Consider the following 24,602-nt stretch of genomic DNA (forward strand, 5'->3'; position numbering starts at 1 on the left):
AGACTTTTAAGTGTTGTTACAAATATTCCAGTTTTTTCTGAAAGAGAGGATCCAATAAACCAATGAAAAAAAATAACAACTAGAGGGAAAAAATGCTTAATATTTCATCATGTGATCATCAGCAGAGGAGAAATTGCTGAATATTTGACCTGAGGAGCATTTCTTTGCTCAGTCTTTCATTGAATGAAGCAGAAAAGACCATGCCAATATTCTTGATTTCCAGCATTCCAAGAATAAAGGCAGTGGAAACAAATTTTCTGTTGATTTTTTTTTTTTTTTGAGACAGTTTCTTTATGGTTTCATCAACAGTGTAATAAAAAAAAAAAAGATTCAATATTAAATCCCTCAGGCATTGTATGCACTTAATAGTTTTTATTTCTGCAAGACTTAAAAAACTTTCAGAACTCATTAATAAAGGGTGATTCTTTCTCTCTGTTTAAGTCTCTCTCCCATGCCTGGTGAGCTGCAGTGGTTAATGTTGCTTTTCTTCAGCTAATGAGGCCAAAGTGCCATGGAAAATGTGAAAGTTTTGTCATCTGCTCTGCCTCTCCATTGTCAGAGCCTTCATAAAGTGATTGAGTCTTGTTTATAAACAATCAGGAGCTATTGGCGCTATTAGAAATTAATAATTAGGAATAATTATGGGTTTGAGACATTGTGACTGTAAACATGGAGATTCTGCCTCTGGTGTGCCCAAGTCCCCTCTGAATTATTAAGAGATGAAACTTCACCCCCTAAGTGTTTTTCTGGGTTTAGCTGAGAGTGAGAAACTTGAAATAACAGCAAAAGTTGTGAGGAAAAACCCTCAAGAGAGTTTTCTGGGTTTAATACATCAAATTTATTATCATGGCTGTTGTTGTTATCATCATGGTCACCATCATCATCATCCTCATCACCATACAGGGATCATAGCAACATATTTTGTATGGCTTGTTCTGTAATAAATTAGGTGTTCCCAAAACATTTATTAGCTAATTGCACAGGTTTTACTAATGAAACCTAACTATACTGCAGTATTCTACATCCACAGTAAATAAATGCATCCTCAGTACTTCAGCCATGTGCTTAATTATGTGAGCAAGATTACTGGTTTCATGACAGAACATTTATTCATTTTATGACTTAAATTTATTTTCCAAGTAGTAATAAATTAATCAACTCAGCAAGTGATTGAATAGCACTGCAACAACAAAAATTCTGCTCTTGCACTTTAACTTGGTGTAGTTATGGCTTGTAAATATCTTAGTTTGAAAAAAGCTATTTCCTTCCTCTGGAAACAGGTTATTCAGCTTTTTTTCCTCAGAGCTGGACAGAGAATGGGGATGGTTCTGTGCCTCATCATTCTTCTTCTGTTTCAGGGGTCCTGGGGGTGGTAGACCTTGGCCAAACCCAACCAATGCCAATTCTGTAAGTAAATATTACAAATACATTTGACATGTTCCTGTGTTTAGGGAAGTATCTTCATGGCAGGCTCAGCACTGCTATAACATAAAGGGATCCTACATGAGCAGCAGTGTCTAGTGTTTCTCTAGAAGGCAGAAAATCTTCATTTTCATTCAGGGATCACATATCATGACTTTAAAAATGTCCATTTTTGGCACTTGCAGATGGATAAGGTGGGTCTGGCTTGCCCTCCTACTAAACAGTTCTTTCTGTTTTTTCACTTTCGGCTTTTTAATTCTATTAGTGAAGTTCTTTTTTTTTTTTTTTTTTTTAATTTTCTTATGCATGTACTGGATTAAAATGGATATTTTTAAACTGATAGTTAAAGTCTTTTCAGTCCCTGAAATCAATTGGCAAGTTCAATAAGAGGTTTATTTGCAACAATCACTTGGCTGACAAGTTGCCTGTAGAGAAATTTGTGTTTGTCAGTACAGTTGCTGCTCCCACAGCAGCAGCTGGCCTGTGTTCCTTTGGAGAGAATAACAGCCAAGGCAGCAACAGAGAAGGAAACCAGATTTTTCACAGGATTTCTCCCGAATATTGCCTTAAAAAAACATAAATAAAAAATGGAAATAAATGCCCATATCTTCTAAGGTGAAAGATGTGGTGGCTTCTTTTCCTTTTATGGTGAAGATTGTAATCAAAATAAAGTATTTCAAAGAACACACTAATTCATTTCATGCTTGAAGTCCTGCAGACTGAAATGCAAGTATGCCCTGCCTGAGTTCATAAACCTTTTGAACTACATTGCCTTAATAGTCTGATACCTTAACATTTTAATACTGTATTATTTTTATAGTCAACATTTTGAAGTTGCTGAAAGGAGATCTTTATTCAGCCAGTAGAGGTGTTTCCCCCATGATTTTAGCTGTCTTTAGTTCCCCTAATTGAACGAGCCTGGAGCCCATGCCAGCACAGAGGAAATCACTGTTTTTTCTGTTGGTGTTACAGATACCTTACTCCTCAGCCTCTCCTGGGAACTACGTGGTGAGTGCCTTCATGAGTGTTTTTTGGACATCTCCTCTCATTTAGGCAGGGAACAGCAGCCCAGATGTGCTGGCTGGGAGCTGCACATCTGGTGTGCCCGAGGCTTCCAGCACCTCTGGTGCAGATGTGGGTGCTCATCACCACACTGCCCTCTGAAAACGTTTATATTCCATTTATAAAACATTTATATATTTATATTTATATTCCTAATACTTCCTAATATTGTCTACAAAACTGACAGACAAAAGCCCCTTGGCTTCCTCACTGAAACAACTGAGAGAGTTGTACGAGAGTTTCTGAACTTCTGCAGGAAAAAGCTGTTGATGTGCAGTGCTGGGGTTTGTCTCTGTCACTAGAGATTAACTGTGTTTATTGTTTTAGGCTCTTTGTTGTTACTGCTGCTGCTGCAGTCAGGTTGTTTGTAGGGCTGAGGAGCTCTCCTAAGGCAGATTGTTTAGTCTGTTTTTATGACATGCACAGGGCTGGTATCACAGGGTGGTGAGGGAGGATTATAGAATTAAAAGCAATTTATTTTGCACTTTATTTGGACAATTATCTTTGGCAAAGGTTATGATTACTGCAGGAGTCTATAACTATAGGCCTCCTTTTGTCACAACTTAGTGGAAATAGACAAGATTTGCTGTCTCAAATTCAGTTCTTTCAATGCAGAACTCCACAGAACTCTCTGTATTTGGAGGGGGGTTTCTGCATTTGCATTCTATGTTGAAGAATTTAAATTTAATATTTTGTGAATATTTGGTTTCGTAGAGAGCAAGTATTTGGGGGTGAGAGCTGGGCTGGAGAGCTCCTAATGTTTTTTGTGAGATTTGTAATCTGGAATTATTCACTTTGAGAACTTAATAAGATTTATCTATATATTATATATCAATACAGACTAATATATAAACTTGTCTACTAATATATGAGTATATATAATATGTATAAATTTACTGATATATACTCTTTATACCTAAATAAAATTGTATTCTCAGAGTGAAAATAATTGATACCAAGAAACTCTCTAAGAGAAGAAGAAGCACAAACAATGAGAGTAAAAGGAAATATAAAATGAGATGCAAAAGTTAATGAAGACATGTAACTTTTCTCATAACTAATCAGTTAGCTGTTCCTACATGTCTTTGTGATGTTGGAAAATAGGCAGATAGAGCTTTTAAAATAAATCAAGTGAGTGAGCTTAGTACACAGTATATGGATAAAATGTATGTGGACAGCCTGTGATGCTTAGGAAGTCATACAGGTATGGATAAAATGTGGACATAAAGTTATGGATAAAAGTTAATAGGCAAAAAGTATATGGGCAGATATCCTGTAAGAAGACAGAGCAACCAGACCCTTGTAGTCACTGCCACTAATAATATATCCCTGTCTGAAATAGAGGATCTGCTGTTTTAAATGGTAACAAAAGAGAGAAAGTGCCATAATAGTCATATGGCAGTGGAAATAATAATTATTACTTGTAGTCTATGTATGTTTTATTATGGAAAGTCAGTATTTATTGACTTAAATTGATGTAGGCATTTTTATCAAAGTGGAATTTCATATTTTTTCATGTCACCTGAAGGGGTTCTACAAATGTAGGAAGTAAGATGTTAGGTTTCTATTCTTAGTAAGTGACTAGAGTAATTACAATGAAATTCCTGGAGAAATCTTAAAGAATCTTAAACTTTTCTTTAACAGCCAGAGCATTTTGTGTTTCTTAGTCTAGATCAGATTTGTGACATGGAAATACCCAAAACTTAAAAAAAATATGCGTTCCTTGATGTGGGGTTTTTTGTGTGTCTGCTTTAGGATTTTTCTAAGCTTTTAATTCATGCTGACAATTTTTATTCTCCCCAGGGTCCTCCAGGAGGTGGAGGGCCACCAGGAACACCCATCATGCCTAGTCCTGCAGGTACTGAAATATACATGTAAATAACATAATTATAAGAGATTTTAGGCTTTACATTATTTTTTTATTTAATGAAGAATTATAACTAAAGTATTTGGTCTATATTTTCTGTATCAGGTTTTTTTTCCCTACTTGCTCACTTCTCCAGCACAGGAGGTTAAGGAAGTTTCCTAACTGGCCATAAAAACTTACTGCTATAATAAGTATAATAACTTCATTGAATACAATTCCAGGGATTTAAATGAATACAAATAAAAATGAAAACCAAAACAAATTAAACCCTCTAAAAATGAACAAATTGAAAAAGGCAACCTAAGGTAAAGATATTTTGAAATTCTGTTTTCCAAAGCATGAAAACACTTAGAAATTGGCCACCTGTGAGTTTTGCCAAGGTATTTATTCGGGTCTGAGACCAACAGCTCAAATATTCCACAGCCCAGCCACCCCCTGAGGGTTCTGACATGAGCCACCAGAACCTGGGACAGCCAGGGATGCAAAAGGATCTGTTGGGTAAAGAACTTCTTGCCTGCCTCATTGAATATTAAAAATAACTTTATAGGTCAATTGTACTTTAGGGTAAAAGCTTTTCTGTTCCCCCTTTTCCTCAGACAGTGTCTTTGAATGTTGTACTGATACTGGTAGTCCTCTGTGTACAATGGAATTATTTGCTTGGATTAATGCGTAGAAAATCAACTGGGAAATATTAATTAGTAGACAAAACATTTGATTTATGTTCCTGCTGTACACAGAAGACCATTGGGTGTGGAATGGGCTTGTGGAGGTTCTGGTTGCAGAGTGCTGAGCTCCTTTTATTCTGTGCAGATACTGATTTTCCAGAATTGCCAATATTTTTTTAAATCACACTGTCCCCTTAGGGATGTATTCAGACTTTTGTCAGGTCATTCTCCTTTGGGTTTTTGTCAGTTTGAGGTTTTTTTGCAAGCATTGCACCAGGCTGCACCATGAAGGTGCAACAGCTACAGCCTCCCTTGGGAGTGAAGGATCAGCACTCACTGAAGACTTGGATATATCAAAATCATATGGACTTGACAGGGTGAGAGTGAAAAACTGTAACTCTCAGTCTGTGTAAGGAGAAGCTTTTTATCATTTATTACAGATGGAAAGCAAATTACAGGAATTGTTGATAAGAAACAAAATCCTGTTCTATGGGTAATATTGGAGATGAGTGAAGAAATTTAGAACTCCAGGAAACGGGGTTTTAGGAATTAAATAGTTAGAGATTCTTGATGATTTATAAACCTTTTAACAGTAATGCATAAAACCAGAGCCCAGAAGTAGTCACTTGGCAATTATTTCTTTTCATAGCCCTGTTGTGTGGCAGCAAGGGATAGAAAGGGAATAAAATCTGCCATTGTATTGCCACTGTGTATGGGATTGAGGCACAGTAATAATAAGAACAAAATGACAGGAAATGTATGAGGTGAGTAGTTTTATTGAAAAGTGTATTTTAGCACTTAAAATAATCTCTTATTACAGATTCAACCAACTCTGGAGACAACATGTACACTTTAATGAACGCTGTGCCACCTGGGCCCAACAGACCTAATGTAAATACAAATCTACTTACATCTTTCTTTGAGTAGTGCAGCCTTTTGTTTACCAAACACTGAGTTTCCAGCAGCTATCATTATTGCTAAGCTTTGCAATTTTTTGGGTGGCTCTTCAGTTATGGGCCTTTGGGGAAAAAAAATGCCAGTACAACTTAAAAGTAAATATATGTAGATTTGCTAAGTCATTATGCAGTAAACTGCAGATTGTTTGGCTATAATGGTAATGTCTTTTAAATGTGTGAAGAGCTAAATTTAAGGTTAATTATGTAATTGGACAGAAACTGCTCAAGTTGCAGAAGTGATGAGGAGCTTTCTGACTGAGGATAGGTCAGGTGGGTTTGAAAGCTGTTAATTAATCACTGATGGATTTAAGAGAGTTGTAAAATTCCCTATAACTTCAGTAAGGATAGGGCTGAGTTGCCACCAGCAGTCTGAAAAGTCAAAGAAAAAGCATTGAAGTAAATAATAAATTATTACTGTGTTGGATTCCAGCCTACAGAGATGACAGTCTCCAAAAATCATGAAATTGACCCAAAAAATGCTGGTTTTCAATCCTCGTGAAAGACCTTCTCTGAATGGGACCTGAGAGTCTCTTCTCATTCAGAGCTGAGGATTTCTCCTCACTTTTTTCCCCCCCTTCTCCTGAGGAATATTTTCTCTGTATTAGGCTGTGTGAAAAACAATTGTGGAGTTTTTAATGGCTGCTCCTTTTGCAGTTTCCACTGGGGCCAGGCTCAGACGGACCCATGAGTGGACTGGGTGGAATGGACTCACATCATATGAATGGATCATTAGGTAACAGTAACTGCAAGTATTGCCAGCGTGGTGAATTGTCAGTGCCTGTGCTATTTCCTGTGGCTCATTCTTGGAGCTCTGTGGAAGACAGTTTGATAAAATGCATGAGGAAAGTTGTATATACATCAGTAGGATGAAGGGAATGATTTGAAGAGGCTGTGGCAATGAAAATAAAATTAACTTTAGCTCAGTGATCCATTGTGAACAATGACAGTGCAGCATAGGCATCTGTCTCCTAAAGAGAATACTTTTTTTTTTTTTAGGAAAGCAATGTCCCTGAAATTTTAGGTTACTTTCTGTAGGGATATTTTACAGCCTTTCTCTACCTGTTACAATCCTAAAATGGGTAGTTGGTTTAACTACTAATGATGCACATTGCATTCAAATCAATGAAAATCTGTGTGAGAGGCAGCCACACCTTTTCCTGTTGTTTTCTACAGCCTGAGAATTTTTTCTCATTAGCTAAAATGAAAAATTAAATTGCAACAGTTATGAGAGGATTTTACATGTACCTAGAACATAATTTATCCTTCTGGGCAAAATAACTCCTGATAACATCTGTGTGTCTGACATTTTTAGAGAGAGAAATCATATTCCTTCTCAGCCCTAATTTGCCTGGCTATATAAAATAGCTGTTTCACTCTTCTCCCACAGCTCCTACATTTCTGGCTGTTTTCCTATGATACTCTTCTAGTTCTATACTCAATACTCTTCCAAAATTTGTCTTTCCTGAGAATGTATATCTTTTGCTGCTAAAAAAAAAATGCCTTTCTTCATTCATCCATCCTGAAATTGCATTTCCTTTATTCTCTGCTTTACCTGAGGTGAGAGCTACAGCATGTGAAAAAACCCCTCAATTAGTTTTCAATAGTCTTGCACTCATTGTATTTCATTTTATTTGATTTCCATAACTGCTCATCAGGATCATCTGTTTTCTCCTAAGAGATACTCAGTACATGAAGTGCAGCCACAGCTGATGGGGCCTCAGATTGATTGACTGGATTATTCTGTACCAACTGCAAACTTTTACTAAGTTGGTTATTTTTTAAAATGTTGGTGTTGCACTTTGTATTTTCTATGAAAAAAAATTATTGGATTAGCTTCAGCTAAAAACTAACTGAGCAACTGTCTGTTTTAATTTCAGGCTCAGGAGACATGGACAGTATTTCCAAAGTGAGTATCTAATCAAATATTTGGACTTTTTAGATTGTTTCACTCCAAACAAATTTCCTTTGTCTCCATTATTAATCTTTTCGTTATGCACCTTTATTATATCATATCTTAATTATATATAATTACCTGCAGTTCATAATCTGATTGATCATGTTGTAGTCTTTGATACTCTTAAAATAAATGAAACCAGTTCTAATAGTCAATTCTAGTCAAATGAAAATTTGGGACAATCCCCTTAGGGTGTCGCAGCATTGGGTTTGTCATCTCTGTAAGGTAATGTTAATATCTTAATCCTCAGGATATATTTCTGAAAACTAGATTAAGAAGTAGTTTCAGAAGAAGCACTGTTTTGATATCACAGCCATTAAATAGCTGGAAAAGGATTTGAGTTTAATCTGCAGGGATTTTGCATCTACAAAAATAATACTTGAATGCGTCACTTCTGTACAAATAAACTGCTGTGGATGTGATCATCATTAATTTAGGAATTAATGAGCTGATGTGGTATTGGTAAAGGGGCATAAATAAAGAGGATCCTGTGTTCTTAAGTTCTATAACATTTTCAGACTCTGCACAATGTAAAGTGATGGATGGAAAAGACATTGCCTCAGTTTGGCTGGTCTGTGCAGAGAGGGACTCAATAAAACCCTCCTGTGAGATGACCAGCACACATCACATTTATAACCAAAGTCTATGTTTTTTCTTCAGTATTCTACTGCAAACTGCAGCACTTTTTAGCAGAAAAAAGCCAAAACATTTCCATTTCCATGGAATAACTTTTAAAGCCAGTATTCCCCTTACATCTGTTCAGTATATGCTGGTACAGCTATCAGCAGCTCTGAAAACTTGGGTCCTAAACAATTTACCTGGAAGTCTCATAATATGTTAGCCTACATGGATAACTCATGAAAATCACATTTGAGCTATGTGTTTTTTAAGTAACTAAAAAAAAATGCTGTTAATTTTGCCTGTAAGACAGTTATTCATAGAAAATGGATCCTGTCCTGGCAGAATCAGTACAGCTCACAGAATTCATAACTTTCTAGAAAGATTTTGAGTAAATTGGCTGAATGGCAAAACACAAAGTTTTTTATGAAGTAAATTCAGATGCGGGCCATAAATTAACTGAAATTATCCATGTTAAATAAGCATTAATAACTTGTGTGCAATGCACATGGAATTTGTGCAGGCATCAGGGGCACTCTTGCTTTGGAAAATCCCAGCTGGAACTGTAGTGCTGGATCCCCAGTGGCCACAAAAGCAGCCTGGGGGAGTCACTAAAGTGGGAATTTTCCAGGAATTTGGCCCTTTGGGGCCTGTGTGGTGCAGCAATGGCAGAATGTAAAAGCTTAGTTCTACACAGAGCAAGGTAAAATAGGGGGAAATGCCCCAGGAACCAGTAAAAGGGCAGGAGCATTATATAAAACAAATGTGAGCAGGTCTTTATATTGCTGTATGTTGAGTCCAGGGGCAGTGATGTGGTTGTGTTGCCCAGGCCATGGGCTCCCCTGGGTTAGTGCCTGCTGAGGGTCCAGCAGCACTGGCACAGCCAGGGCAGTGGGTCCAATCTTCTCTGAGCTCTGGGTCTCTGAATATCTGGAGTGCTGCCTTCACTGGAGAGCAAACTTGATTAGCTGGTGTCAATAACCTCATTAGGATTTCAGTTGTGTTTGATGTGACAGCACTGAACGTGTTGTCCAGTTCTCTGAGGATCTCAGTTTTGGAAGTAGTGAATTAGACTGAGGAAAGCAGAAGGGCTAAGGCAGGGCTTTTGACCCAACTCTCTGAGCTTCATTTCAGATGCTGGTGAAGAATTTCTGCTTGCATGTCATGAATGTAATTAGTTTGGTATTTATATTTATATTGCATTCCATTTTTCTGGGTTAAAACAAAAGCCAAGGAAAGCGCAGTGACAGATGTAAGGATTTCATTGTGAGATCCATGGTTTCCCTCCTCTCTTCCCCTGACTGTTTTTCCACCATGAGTCTTCTGAGTAGGAGGTGTAACAGTGATGGAAAGAGGATTGCCCATGGCACAGGCATGTCAGGGTGCTGCAAAGCAGCTTTGTAGGAGTACCTGACTAATGGTAGTGTGTACAGCAACCGTGTGTGAGCTATTGATACGCAATAATTTCTATGGCAAATACCGTGTTTCATCCATTCTCCTTCTCAAGTTGCAGAGGTCACTGTGCACAATTTTTGAAAGGCTTTAGTTTGTTAGTATTTCAGTAAATTGTGACCATGATGAGCAGCCCTGAGGCACAGGCCTGTGCAAAGGTCTGTGTAGCCCTGATCCATCCTGCCTTTAACTACATCTTTTGTCTCTCTTTAAGTACATACTCATAACTCACATATGGCAGGGCTCACAGACCTGGCTGCATTCAACCACAGGATTTAATGTGGTGACAGAACTTCCTCATATCCCTGCTGCAGCCTTTTATAGCTTTTCTTCACTTCAGCAGAGGCAGATGCTGCTTATAGCCTGAAAATGAGGCACAGGTAAATAATCCTTACTTCAGGGAAGAGAACATTCCTTAACAGACTAAAATTAGTGACTGAATCCTGCAGAACCCTGCTGGGGCTGATTTTTCATCCTTGAGAGGCCCAGTGCACCTGAGTGCACCAAGTTCTGTGTGGAGCATACCCTGGGCACACCTGGTGAGGCTGGGAAGTGAACCGAAGCCTTCAGCACTGAATCTGTGTTTTGCAATCTTGTTTAACAGAACTCTCCCAGTAATATGAGCATGAGCAACCAGCCTGGCACTCCCAGAGATGACAGTGAGATGGGTGGAAATTTCCTAAACCCTTTCCAGAGTGAGAGTGTAAGTATTTCATTACCTTTGTTGTTGGATTGCAAAGGTGAACCTGTATGTATCTCCGGCCTTTTGTTTAGAAAAAGAAAATTTACAGGTTTTGTAGTGTGCTTGTAGTGCAGCACTGTGTCTTGCATGTTTTTAATAGTTTCTGAAAGTACAGTAGTGATTTAAATAAAAAATGCTGTGCAAAAAGCTGGAACTGGAATAGGTGGGAGGCACAGATTTACTGCAGAAACTGCAGTAGAAGGTCAGTGGAAAAGCAGGGTTTACACTGAAGTGTGTGATGCAAGCACCAGTAGATTTCATGTTGCAAAGATGCAGTGTGCTGTTACACCCATAAGGCAGAGGTTCCCACTAGTGTTTATTCTGGGGCAAATTATGTTTAAAAAAAAAAAAAAATTGAATGCTCAAAGCATCAAAACATGGTGTACATGTTTTACAGAGCCAGGCTGTGGAATTGTCATACTCATGTGCCTGAAGTCGGGTTTCTGAATCTATGTCTAGGTCCCTGAATAGGAGTGTAACCTCCTTACCTGTGCCAGGGGTGACCTGCAGCTTAGTAAACAGCTTCTGTTAGATCACAGCATAGTTGAGCTCCATGGAAAATTTCCTGGGAAGATTTTATGAGGTTTTGGGAGGTTTTCTTTTTTAGCTAGTGAAAAGGAAGAGTCTCTGCCAGTTAGCTGTTGGTGGGCACACATTCAGGTTGTGTGGAGTGTTGAAGAAAACTGTCATACACAACCTGAAAAGAGCAATGTTTATTATCTGCCAAAATGGCAGCAAGCACAGGATCTCCATGAAATGTGGTCCCTGCTCCTGGCAGCCCTTGGCTCCCAGAGTGGCACCCTCAGCTGTGCTGAGAGCAGGCAGGGTCACTGCAACAGGGAACAAGAGGACAGCAGTGGTGCTCTGCAGAAAATCAGTGTTCTCAGACACTTCCTGGGTTCTGGGTGCTGTTGTGCTGCCTGGAAGAGCCCTCAGCACTCAGATTTCTCAAGGTTTTGTTGAGATGTGTGCCTGCAAGGCAGGAGTGACACATGCCAGGGGTGTCCCTGTCTGCTCCCAGGGGCTGCTGTCTCTGGAACACTGTGGCTCTGTCATCCTGCAGAACTGCTTTACTGTCTGATCCATGTTTTGCCACTCAGCTGCTCAGAATAGGTGTTACCATGGAATCCTTTCTCAGGGAGATTTGCTGCTCAGTTCACCAGGAATTTTGGTTAGGGGTAGGTAGCAATGCAGGGCTTAATAACTAAGTTGAAAATACTAAACACCTTGAGACTATGCTTTGATTCCTTTCCCAAAGTGATTCCCCAGATCCTTGGCTCAGATACAGGAAATAACTTGATCAGGTGATTTGCTTTAAGCCTTGGAATTGATAGCCAGAGCTGTGTAATTTACAGGGACAATACCCATGTAAATTACTCTTTCTCTATGCTTGGACACTTGGAAATGACCAGCTTGGAACTTAAGACTTGGCAGAATATTTAGGGTACATGTGGTTTTGCACAGGCAAATTTACCTTACCTTTTTCTTCTGTCAATTTTCCAAATGCTGATCTTACTGCATTTGAACATTTTCCTCCACTTAGAGGATGTTAGACCAAATTAAGTGTTTTTGCAGTCCACAGTTTTCCATTTGAAAGCAAATTAGGTGTTTAGATGTGCAATTCTTCTTGGCACTGTGGTGTGCCATTGATTACTTTAATGAAGCACTGCTAACCTGAGGGTAGCTGTAGCTTGGGTAAGGGCTGCAGTTCAGTTTGTGTCACTGCATATAGTGTGATGTGCTGATTGGATTTTTGATTCACATAAAGGAGGAGGACCACTGGTCCTTGATTCATTCCCCTAAAACTGCTAACACAAAATAGGACAGACCAAAAGACTAATTTAATCACAGTCATACGTGTCTATGTTCCCTTCTTCCTGTAAAGTAATCAAAAACTCCCCAAAATCTTGTGTGATTCAGCTACTCATGAATGCAGCCAGTCTACTTCGGACTAGGACCCTGCCCAGGTAAATTCCCCAGCAGGCAGCACTGGGCAGGAAGGGGTGTGGAAAGCCTCAGTGAGGTATTGGTTCATCACAGCCCCCAGGTAACACCAAAGCAGCCCTCAGGGCAGCTGCCTTTGTCAGCAGTGGCTGGTTTTTTGCCTGAGAGAAGCACAGCAGAAGTTTTGGGAACACAAACTGCACTGCAGCCCCAGCAGAGGCTGAAGCACAAATTCAGGAGGGAGCACAGGAGCCTTTGCTGCAGTCCAGGTGTGGCTCTGCCTTCCTGGGGGCGGGGTATGAGTGTTTGTTAAAATGTGGATTCCTCTTTTCCAGTACTCCCCTAGCATGACAATGAGTGTGTGACCCGTTCTCAAGTGTCGCCATGAAGACCACAGTGAGTTGGCCCTCTCCAGAGAGCTACTGCAGAAGAAAAATATTCGTCCCAGTGTACAGTTTAACTAAAGGATCTCAGACACAATCAGACCCACCTGCTTTGTTTTTTTCTCCCTACCATCTCCCCCGTTTTGTCAAGGAAGTGGGTCCCAAACATGCTTGAGGCACCTGTAGAAGGAGTGGCATGCGAGGAGTGCCCAGGTGGAGCTGCCAGCACTGTCTGTGTGTACATGTGTGGGTCGGCGTGGGGTGTGTGTGTGACACACCAGGCACACACACACAGGCCCCAGGACACTGTAACATAGGATCACATGACATCTTACCTAGAAATCAGAAGTAGGGACTTTTATTCCATTTCTTTTTTTTTTTTTTTTTCACGTTTACATTTTAATTATTAAAATTTGCTTTCCCTCTCCCCTCCTGAACTGTTTTATGTTGCATATATCACTGCTTTATAAGTTATTTTTTAAGTTGAAGTCAAAGGATAAATTCTTTTGATTTTGTTAGTGTCTGCCATCATGGATAGGAATAAAATTGCTTATACGAGCTTTCATTACCTTGTGTTTGATACCAGCTACCCTGTGAATCACAAATTGTACTGTCTCAAGAAATAGAAGAAAGCTCATCTTAATTTTTTGGAGATTTTAGTAACTTCCGCCTAGTTTGGGGATTTTTTTTGATACTTTGCCTTTAAGAAAAAAAAAAAAAAAAAAGCACTGAAGGTTATTTTTCTTCTTTAATTGAAGCCTAATATCTGCAATATCTATTTTAAATGGAAGCCTGAATTTGATACAAGCTTCTCAGTTTATATAGAGTACTATAAGGTTACTGTAAGTGAGCTCCAATTGCTATAGAATCTAGCAATAAAGTGTCAGGGCTTCTCCTGCCCTTGGAATTGAGTTTCTATTTAGCATGGTCTTCTGTAGGGGTGGTAGTTAGTGGAAATATAATAGAGTCCTTATCACCAAAACATTTTCTAACAACTTACAATTATGTTTCCCATTTTCAGTGATTCTCAAACAAATATGAGCAATCCATTTTCCTAATCATAAACAGTATTTCCCAAGCAGATATAGAAAATCAGGTCACCCTGCTGCTTGGGTGTGTGTTTTCTGCCATATCTGCCAGAATTAATTCCCACAAAACTTCCCAGTCAGCAGCCGTTTTGGTGGGTTTTTTTTTTTTTTTTTTGAGCCAAAATGCCACAGTAAACTTTTTATGACTACTAGCCTTGTTGTGAGGGTGTTACCTTTTGCCATGAGCAGAAGAGGGTCTGGGCTCTTTTTTAAGGAGGACAGTTAGGTATGAAAGCTGGGGACAGAATGCAGAAAAAGGCCTAAAGGAAACACTTTTGGAAGCATTCCCATTTCTCTTCAGGCAGAGCTCTGAAACCAAGATTATGGTACATTTACTTAGTTCCTGATGATTTTCATCTCTCCCAAGAAAACAGTTTATAGTGGTACAAAGGCTGATGATCAGCAAGGCACAAAGTGGCTCAGCAGAAATTGGTGCCACAGACAAACAGCAAATTCCTCACTTTGAACTTAAATCCAGAAGAGCCACTTGCAAAGGAGCAGTAGTTCTGGGATGTGGTATTTCCATGTGCAAGGGGATTTTCTTTCATGAACTTGTGATAAAGGAATATCACCCATATGTGATGGGCTTCTGATAGCAGCTGGACATAACAAGATGTGTAAGGAATTCTACAATCTCCTAATTCATTTTTATTTCCATATATTATTATATATGTGTATAATATATGGAAATAAAAATATTTTACACTTTACTTTCCTGGTAGGGCTATTCAAAGATAAAAGTCTCAGAGGATTAAAATTATGGTGAAGTATCAAAGATCTTGGTTGCATTCCTTTTTATTAAGAACTACTTGATTAGATGTAAACATGACCTAGATAGTCATTATATGGTTTTGTAGACTGTATTCTTATTGATTATGAAGGTCACATTCATTTGCTTCTCTTTGGAAAACACTTTGTTGCTGTCTCCCAAGATGCTGGAAGACCCTGCTATTGGCTTGAGTCACAAATACAAAATCAGGTGTAATTTCCTCAGACCCTTTGCTGTTGTCACTAACACTGCTGCTGTGTCCCCATCACACCCAGAGTCCAGGTGTCCTTGCAGCCTTTGTTTGCCACCTGTATATCTGTGGTAGCCTTCCAGGGAGCTGAGGAATCTCCTGGCCCAGTTTCAGCCAGATGATGTCACTGCTGATGGACTAAGGTAGATGGGAACGTGCATCAAGTGCCAGAGCCCATTCCCAGGTCAGTGTTGGTCAGGCACCTTGGGAGCATGGAAGTCTGACCCTTTGACCTGTGCATGGAACTGCTGGCACAGATTGGGTATCTCTATTAAAGCATGTTATCCTCACTTTGATACAAGAGCATAATGTCCTCTCAGCACGTAATTTAGTCACTGTGTCCTGCACTTCTCATACCCAGGCAGCAGCTGATGTCACTCATGCTTTGTCCAGGGCTTCACCCAGCCTCAGCCAGGCTCTGCAGCTGAAACATTAGAACACAATCTTATCAACTTCAAAATTGCACCCTTTTTCTTAATGTGCACAGGGCTTTTTGCTTGTTCATTTTTCTTTCTTTTGCTTACAAATCCTTGGAAGATTTTCATGGTATCTGGAGTATCAATATGGAAAGAAAGACTATTCCCAAGCACTCCGTTTTTGCTCCCACTTACATTTTTTATGCTCCAGATACCAGGAACAATGTAACTGCTGTTTGGTTCTGTTCTTATGCAACAGCACTGTTGATAATATCAGAACTTGTCTGGCTGTAGTAGGAATTTTATTTTAAATATCTTCTCACTGGGTTTTTAGATAGATCCTGCTCTTGAGTATAGAAATAAATAAAAGGTGACTCTGTGAATAGGTCTTTCAGGCAAAGTTGAAATAAGCCTTTTTAAAAGCAGAAGTGATTAAATCTTAGAGTAGCAGAAATAAAGAGTAAGGGATCTCGTAGGCTATGAGAACTCTTGCAAATACTCCACCTTTGTAGAAATCGGCTGAAACTGGATTCACTTGTGAACATCACAGTGTAACCGGTGTCTTACCTGCTGCTTAAACCTATGGAAAGGAGTGTCCAGATCCAGATGTGTCTCCACCTCACCCAGATTTTATTGCTGTGTCTAAGAACGGGGCTTGAGGCAAGGAAGAGGCTGTCTGAATCACAGGTGAAGCATGTGGCCTGGCATGCATTAACAAAATACCTGGATAGTTCCATGAAAGGATTAAATTGTTTTCTTAACTATCTGAAAATGAAGAAAAACTGCAGTTGCACTTCCTACTCCCCAGAAATTCCATTTTTTATTTGGAAGCCCTCTGGTTGCAGAGCCCTGGCCACCCAATGTGTCACATGTGCAGAGACAGTAACGACTTCCAGGCTTTCAGCCTGCTCCCCATAATGTAGGATTGAATGTTTAATGTCCCAGGACATCCAGCTGTTCCTTTCCTTTCCAACAGGAACACACAATGAGAAATATATAGGCTAATAATTTATTTTAAATAATTCCACTTGGGAAGAAGTGATCAGAAGTTTGCTTAAGGATGCATTAAAGGACAGCTTCTTGAACTGCCTAAAACCAACTGAATTTTCCTCTGTTCTGTGGCTACCAAATGCAATACTGCACGTGCAAATGATTTGGAATTAGATTTAATGAGGGTCCAGCTGTTACAATATTTAGTGTTGATCACTTTGTTCAAAATTACTTTTCAGCTGATATATGTTGCACAGGTTTCTATTTCTGTGTCAGTTAATTATTAGTGTTTTCCCCTGTTCACAGTGAGCTCTGATCCATTGCTGTTGCTGTCATGGCTGAGTATGGACTGGATTCTTCAGTAATCCTACATCTTTGCATTTCAAGAGTGTAAAATATACCTTAATGATGTAAAAATTACAGATAAATTTCTCTTTAATTCACTGTAAGTGTTGATTTAACTGTAGGTGCTGTCACAGACACACTTTGCTCAGGCCTTAAGGATGGGAATCCAAACAAAGCTCATCTTTCAAATAAACCCCTATAGACTATTTCAACACTGTTATCTCATATTGAGGATCCAATTCATTATTTAGTAATTCAAAACAACTCTAAAAATTCAAAAATAAGTTAGTTAGGTTTAAATTTTGCTGTATGCAGCTCTCTACTTTTCAGATATTATTGGCACAATTCTATAAACTGCTGCTTATGCCAGTTCTTCTGAAACTTTGATGAAACAATTCACATCAGGTCATTTTTTCTTGTCAGATTTCATCCTAATCTGAGTCAAATATATTACTTACCTATGGTGTAACCTTGTTTGGCAGATGTAAAAGCAGAGTACATAGAGCAAAATACAGAGGGTCTGTTGAAATTACCAAAATAGCATTTCAACCTGAAAAATGAGAAAAAAAGAGTTTAAAATACTGCTTTGAGTGCAGTCCTGTATACTGCCTGCATATTGGAAACAAATTGCAGCACCAAATCTAGAAAAGATAAATTATATCATCTACTCAGCACATGAAAATTCTGATCCTGCCAACAGCTTCACCTTGATTTGAAATTGAGTCTGCACATAGTTAATTTTAAACAGATCTAAGAACACAGCTATTATCCTTCAGGAAATTAAAAAAGCAGGACTAGTAATCTAAACCCATGCTTGAACATGGACAGTGTAGAGCTCAAATTAAATCTTTCTTAAGCAGACATGATTTTACAGATTTTACCAGTGCAGGAGCATATTTATGTATCGATAGTAGTGAATGCAGAGCGGATTTGGCTTTCTTCTGTTTCTTACTTTATTAGAGCCTTGTTCACTATTACATGAACTATTTCTGTGAATTTGTTCTGCCATCCTGTTTTCTGTTGTGCAGCCATAGTTTCCCTCAACACAGCCAACAGTTTTGTAGTTTTAGTCCAAACTTCTGTTTGGTTGCTGTTCTTTATTTAAGCTTAAAATGTGTAAGAAAGCCTCTCATGTAATAGGAAAACTTGCCATAGAAATGTATAAAGATTTTCCTGGGTACATGTTTTCAAATTTAATAAATGCAGTTTACAGTTATAATTTGAAATGGTCACTTTCTAGCCACTATTCCAGTTTTGTGTGCTAAAGGAAATGGAGAGAGAAAAAGAAAATCACCTTTTTTGTCTTTATTTCAATTCAGCATTGTAAATATTTGCTGAAAGAAGTGGTTTTGGGGAAATCAGATCAAAAAAGAGACTTGCTGCCTAGTTGCTATTAATAATACAGCTGGACTCCATGTTGAAAGCTTCTTCCACATCCCCAGAAGTGTACTGCTTGACAGCTGATTAGCGTGAGCTTGTAGAAAGCCTGCTTCACAGTCAGGGGTTTGATTTGCCTGGCCGTGCTTTCAGGGTTCTGTGGTCTCAGAGAGGGACAGTGGTGGCTCGGGGGGCTCAGGACTGGGCAATCCTCCACAGAAACGAGGCGTTGGCTCGCTACCTCGCCGTTCTCTAGAGAACTCGCACAACTCTGCTTGCCTTGGGTTCCGGGGATCCCTTCCAGACTTTACAGTGCTGAGACAACGGGCTGCGTTTTGATAAGAGAAAATTCTGGCAGTTTTAGCAGCAGTTTTCAGTTTTTAGCACAGAACATGGGGATTTTGAAAGGTGATGTGTTCTCAATAGCCTGGGTGAACTAGGAAATGGACTGTACAGTGTAGGAGTTTGGGCTATTGCAGAGATACTGAAATCATCAGTAATCGCTTTTTGGTGGGAAAAATTATTGTTGTGGAACAACTGCTCTGATCCCTGAGAAGTCAAACTGTCAACGGGATGAACTGGGTATTTTAGGCTTTATTTCTGTTCTTTTAATCTTCATGTTTTACACTTTCTGTCTTGGACTGCCCCATTAAATGTACTGTGCCAGATCTTTGCAAAAAATAAGAGTATTTTGCCCAACAAACACGCAGGTGGTTGTTCACATCTGTAACTAGACCCCTGCTGTAGAGAGTTTATTTTATTAGAAGAAACTGAGTATAAACACCAGATAAGGAGTGGCAGTGCAGCATCCTGATAGCTCTCACTGCTCAAGATCAGGAAAGTTAGCATCCCACATACTTGCAAATTAGATGAGATGGTTCCTAACAATGATAAAAAATAGCCTGAAAGAAAAACTGATTCTTGTCATGCAGATTGGAGGAAAATAAAATCCCAAATCAGGATATATTTAATTGAGATAGAAACTTACTAAAGTTCTCTGCAACAGAGGCATGGAGCACATCCAGTGGTTTAGTGGGAAAGCAAAGTGGTGTTATTGAATTGTTGTCAATACACATAACATCCAAAAGCAGGTATAAGCTATTTTCATTTTCATTTTTCTAGTCTCTTTTATTTTTTCTGTTTATATGTTGTAGTTTTGATTTGTTTTGCATTTACATTGATGGATAAGGAAGAGAACACAAGTTCCTAAAGTAGGGCTGGAATGAATTAGGGCTGGAATTGGAGACATGGAAAAGTGGTGTGAATAAAGCTGGAGTTTTCTGTTAGTTAAAAATCAAGTGAATTTTTATATTACTATTTTTCCAGGACAAAAAAGCATCCATACAATAAACTTTGGCTCTCTCATGGCTGTTTAAGAAGTGTGAATCCAATTGCTGTGTGTGCTTGGACACCAGTTTCGAGGAAATTTTTAAATTTTATTTTAAATATCCCCTTGGAGTGCATCTATTTTGTGCATGTTTGGCTAAAACTACAAAAACAAACCACTTTTTTATTTTATTAATTGCTGTACACACATCTGGTTCTGGTGGGAAGAGGAGGAAGATTTGTTAGCTGGTGGGTAGCATATTTATGTGAATTACTTCAGCGTTGGTAAACTACTGTCAACTTTGTTCACATTGCACAAGATACTCTGTATTGTCTGTTGCTGGTGTTACAGCCTCGGTGATCCATGCATATCCTGTAAATTCCTGTAGGTTTTGTGTAAGAATTCTTGCCACCACTGCTTGCTACTGTAAATTCTTGTTTTGAAGCAAGAGGTGGCATTTGACTGTACAGCCATGTGTATTATATACTGCAGCAGTCCTTGTTCTGTCCTCTGAACTCGCTGTCCACATAGGGTTGAAGCTCTGTTAAGCACGCTTAGTGGTTTCAGAATTTATTTCAAACAGCAGATCTATAAGCCATTTACAGGAATATTAAATGTAATGTAAGAGAATTCAACCCAGTTCTTATCCTTTTCTGAGAGCTTGGGGTTGGATTTGAGCAGGCAGCTGCAGGTTTTGTGGCATCCCAGGTGCCTGTGCCTGCACACCTGAGAGGTGTCACACGTGTGCAGTGTCCCCTGGCAAAGGGGTGCCCCAGGCACAGCACCTCAGCAGCTGCTGCCTTTCAAAGATGTCTGAGCTGGTGTCTTTTTTATTCCCCAAAAACTGCGGTAGTGCCAAGACAGAAGCCCATCTCTAAGGGCATACAGGAGGCACAGAGCTCCCTCTGCATGTCCTTATCCCCACCCACCACAGGCTTTACCTTAGGTGGTGTTTGAAGGAGATTGAACTCTCTGTCTGGTTACCCAGAGAGAAAAATAACCTGAATTCTGGGACTCTGCATTCTTTTTTACAGTATTTTATGATACACAACAAAGACCTGAAAATGTCTGTGTGTTCTTTGCTGGTTTCTGACATCAGAATTTCAAGTCCTGTCTCGTCTGAAAGGCAGTGATGGGAAAAGTGAAGAAGCTTGGAAAGTTGAAGGGGATTCTTACTTGGATTATTTTAAATTCCGTGTTTCTATTGATAGTTTAATTAAATGAGTAGGCTAATCTTTAGAATCAAGGCAGTCTTAATGACTTTGCACCTTCACCCTTTCATGTAAGATTTTGAGAACTTGCAATAAGCGTTCCTCATGCTTACAGTCTGATTTGTAGATAAATTTCCTGTATTTCTACAGTTACTTCAGCCCTTTACAGAAAACAACAGGGCAATCCCAGTCCCATAGTCCCAAGTATTTGTAGGTGTATTTTAGACAAAAAAATTACTTTCAACAACATAAATGAAACTTAATGTTCAATGTTCCAGTCTCTGGAAGTAAAGGAAACCTCAGTAATTTTGCAAACCAGCAAGAATGAAACTTGTCTATATAAATACTAATGTAGAAAGTGCATGCAAAACTTGATACTGCCTCTGACCTTAATCGTTACTATTGATACTATTGGGGATCTCACAAATGTGTGTTTCAGAACGCTGTATTTCTCCTCAGTGTGTGCTTCATCCTCATTGCTGACAGCTCCTGCAAAGAGCCAGCCCATGCCGTAGCCAAGGCTGGGGATGCACAACTCCCACAGCACCATGGCTACGTGGACATGTGTGCGTGTTGTGTTAGGATGAGCACCCACTCCAGCTGCAAACCCTCCAGAGCTTGTGTGTCACTCCAGGGTGTGTTACTCTGGGGTGTCTGGGAGGGCTGCAGCCCCTGTGCACCACAGCACCCCATGCCAAGTGGCTCTGGCTCTTGCCTTGGGGGATCGTCATGAACTCAAGCCTCACTGTTTAATGTGTGACCAGCTCCTTGCCAGACTGTGAGCTGCAAAGGCAAGGGTGGTGTGGGACACTGGCCCAAAGCATGTCTGGCTGGGAGCCTCAGGCAGGGCTGGGACAGCCTGGATTGTCATGGTGATACTGTGCCACCACATCAGACTTGTTTCCGCTCCATGCTGTGGCCTGATTCATCCTGCCCTAATTTCAGCTGGCTAAAAGTTACCAGCCCAGGTGTCATGTAAATCAGAGGAGGGACACAAGTGGAGATGCAAGATTGCATTATGGCATCATTTGTCCTCATCACTGATGAGCAGCTGGAATTAGGTGGGATGAATCCAAGGGCATACAATTGGCTTCTCACACCTCTACACAGAAGTGTATTTATTTGAGCTTGGAATGAGCAAGAATAATGCAGCTCCTTTGAACCTGAATCCGAGTGACTTGCAGATGACTTTCTGAATTCAATCTCAAGCATGAGATTTCTGCCCTGTAGTGCTATATTCTTTACTTTTACTTCAGTTTTAATGAACAGCTGTAGCTTGAACTTGCAACTTGTTGGAACATTTCTAGAGGCTCTGCCCAGAATTCCTCACCTTTATTTCTTAAGTGAGCTTCCTTGTTACCTGCACTGATTCTCATTGGAAGCAATGCAGGGAGAAACCACTGCATAGATCAATCAACACCAGCAATAGCATATTGCATCTTTTAATTCAGCTGTGAGCTTGTAAGGTTCATACTTTCCAGGTGTGGCTAAAGATTCGTTTCCTGAGAGCTTTAGAGAATAAATCTAGAAGATCCTGATTGAGGATTGTGAGACTACATGTAGTAATGGTAGGATTTTTGGGGGCGGATCTTGTGATAAATGTGTTGGGATTTGAAGTGCAGGTTTGGAGATGAGGGAGTATCCCATGTCAGTTAGAGCAGGTTTGCTGGCAGCGTTGCTGTGGGTTAGCAGAGCCTGTCCCAGCAGGTTCCCCCTCTAGCTGCCCCTGATCCCTTCCTCCGTTACCTGCCGGTACGAAATCCTGACAGCAGTTGTGCCACTTGTGGTGAGCTGAGCAACAGCTCAAGGTTTAAATTCAAATGTTGTAGCTGCACCTTTCACCTTCATCAAGCGTCCACCTTCTCAGAGCTGGGCTGGGACAGCAGTCACCTCCACAGTTTCCCTGTAATTTCATCACACAAGAGTGGGTGTCACTTTTTATGCGTTTAACAGGAGCAGTATTGATCCGTTCACTTTATTCCCTAAGTTGTGAGTCATTCTCTGTTGGAAATGATACAGGTGATGTGTAGGTATGAATGGAAAAATTGAGATTTGTTTCTTACGATGAGCTGGTACAATTCCTGCTCTGCTGTTTAATATTTCTGAGTGCTGAAGTTAACCAAAATGCTGCCTTCATGGATTATCTCAGCCTCAGCTCTGCATGAAAATGGGTATGAATTTCCAGTTGCTGTTCCTGGTTTCTCTGAATTCTGAGCCAAAGGTAAAGCAGTGGGAAAGATTTTTGTGGCAGCCACTCACTAACAGCTTTTCAGATGCATAAAGCCATTCTGTCTGTCATCTGACAGTGTTCCAGTTTTCTCACTGGGTCACCATGTTGTCACCCAGTGGAGGAAAGGTGGATGAGCTCACCACCCGGGAAGAGTAGAAATGTAGCAAGTAGTGAGCTGTGTTCTCCAACAGTCCTTTATTTGTAGAGCTTCACTTTCAATTAACATTTGTACCTTCAGTTATTATTGTACCATTCACTATCTTGAGGTGGTATGAGCAGAAATTTATGAATATATATTATTTACCAGAAATATAGGCTTGTATTGTGCCTTTGTAATTCTCTTCAGCTTCAGTATATATATGCTACGAGCAGACGAACTTCTTCCCTCTTTTGGGGTGTTCTTTACTACAACAGTAGCTGATGGCTTCATTAATATTGGCTCTTTTAGTCTTCTGGGGCTAACATTTCTGTTTTTCTGAGTGAAAATGCCATAGTGCCCTCAGCAGACATAAGCACAATGACATAACACTGCAGTGCATGCTGTCTCTTAGCTTCTCTCTCTACACGTGCTTGCATGTTGGAAAATCTGAAGAGATGCTGTATAAATTGCTACATTATTTACCCAATACAGGTGGTTTTCCGCATCCCTTTTTTGCTCAAAACTCCCATTAACCCAGAAGTTAGTGATGGCTTGAAGGGGGGTTTTGGAAGCACAAAGGATGCAGGGAGCAACTCTTCAGTAGTTTACAGGCTGCTATAAATGTCTTTTCAGCAACGAAATGTAGCATTTTAGCAGTAACTTCCTAGTGAAAACACTGAGCGTGCTTATCACTTAAGATACTAAGAAAAAAAGTGTCAGACTGTGTAATTGTATCTCATATAATTTTGACACTTAACCAGTTTTATCTACGTGTTCATGCTATACCAACCAACACAGACCTGAAAGGTGACAGCCATGTTTTTTGTTACACAAGAAGTCACAGTTTTCCAGAGGTTCTGTTTTGATTTTTTTGTTTCTCTACCACATTTTCACTGCAGAGGTATTTTTCTATATAGTTACCTGAGGCTTCCTTTCACCAACCAAAAGAGTCTGTAGCCCTCTGCACTGTGAAAGGCAAAGCCCTGTGGAGAGACAGAGGCTTCGCACTTGCCCAGCAAATTAGCAGAAATTTCACCCAAGCCATAAAAGCCTCTTATGTTAATCTCTGTTTATGTAATTAAAGCAATTAGGGATAGGAGCTTCAGGAATAATGAGGTCTCTCTATCCTCCATTTACTCTCTCTGTGCTTCATAGGGATTTAAGGGTTCTTTTTTCAAGGCTCAGCTGTGTCTCTTCAAACCAGTGCAGTCTAAGCATCGTGTGAGATGCAGTTTATGGAGATAGCATTGGAGCGTGAAAGATTTACTTCTGGTAGCAAGGAAAAACGCATGTCCCTGTGGACATGGACACTTGCAAACAAGTCTGATACCGAGAATTAAAACAAACGCATTCGAGATGGTACCAGTACATCAGACTCTGTTCTACAGTGGGGTT

General features: G+C 39.8%; 1 protein-coding gene across 6 annotated transcripts in view; it reads left to right on the forward strand.

Annotated features, from left to right (window-relative positions):
* Positions 1-13,633, forward strand: part of SSBP2 (single stranded DNA binding protein 2) — a 120,598-nt gene extending 106,965 nt beyond the window's left edge. For 4 of the 6 annotated variants that reach the window (XM_079333348.1, XM_079333349.1, XM_079333347.1 and 1 more), the window contains 8 exons: positions 1,359-1,407; positions 2,395-2,430; positions 4,288-4,342; positions 5,837-5,907; positions 6,627-6,705; positions 7,850-7,878; positions 10,601-10,699; positions 13,018-13,633. In XM_079333348.1, coding sequence (XP_079189474.1) covers positions 1,359-1,407; positions 2,395-2,430; positions 4,288-4,342; positions 5,837-5,907; positions 6,627-6,705; positions 7,850-7,878; positions 10,601-10,699; positions 13,018-13,047 — 448 coding nt within the window. In that variant the 3' untranslated portion in view covers positions 13,048-13,633. The remainder of the gene's footprint in view (positions 1-1,358; positions 1,408-2,394; positions 2,431-4,287; positions 4,343-5,836; positions 5,908-6,626; positions 6,706-7,849; positions 7,879-10,600; positions 10,700-13,017) is intronic. The other 2 variants (XM_079333351.1, XM_079333352.1) reach the window with 1 other exon arrangement.
* Positions 13,634-24,602: the final 10,969 nt, after the last annotated feature.

This window comes from Erithacus rubecula (genome assembly GCF_903797595.1).
Source record: "Erithacus rubecula genome assembly, contig: scaffold_96_arrow_ctg1, whole genome shotgun sequence".
NCBI lineage: Eukaryota > Metazoa > Chordata > Aves > Passeriformes > Muscicapidae > Erithacus > Erithacus rubecula.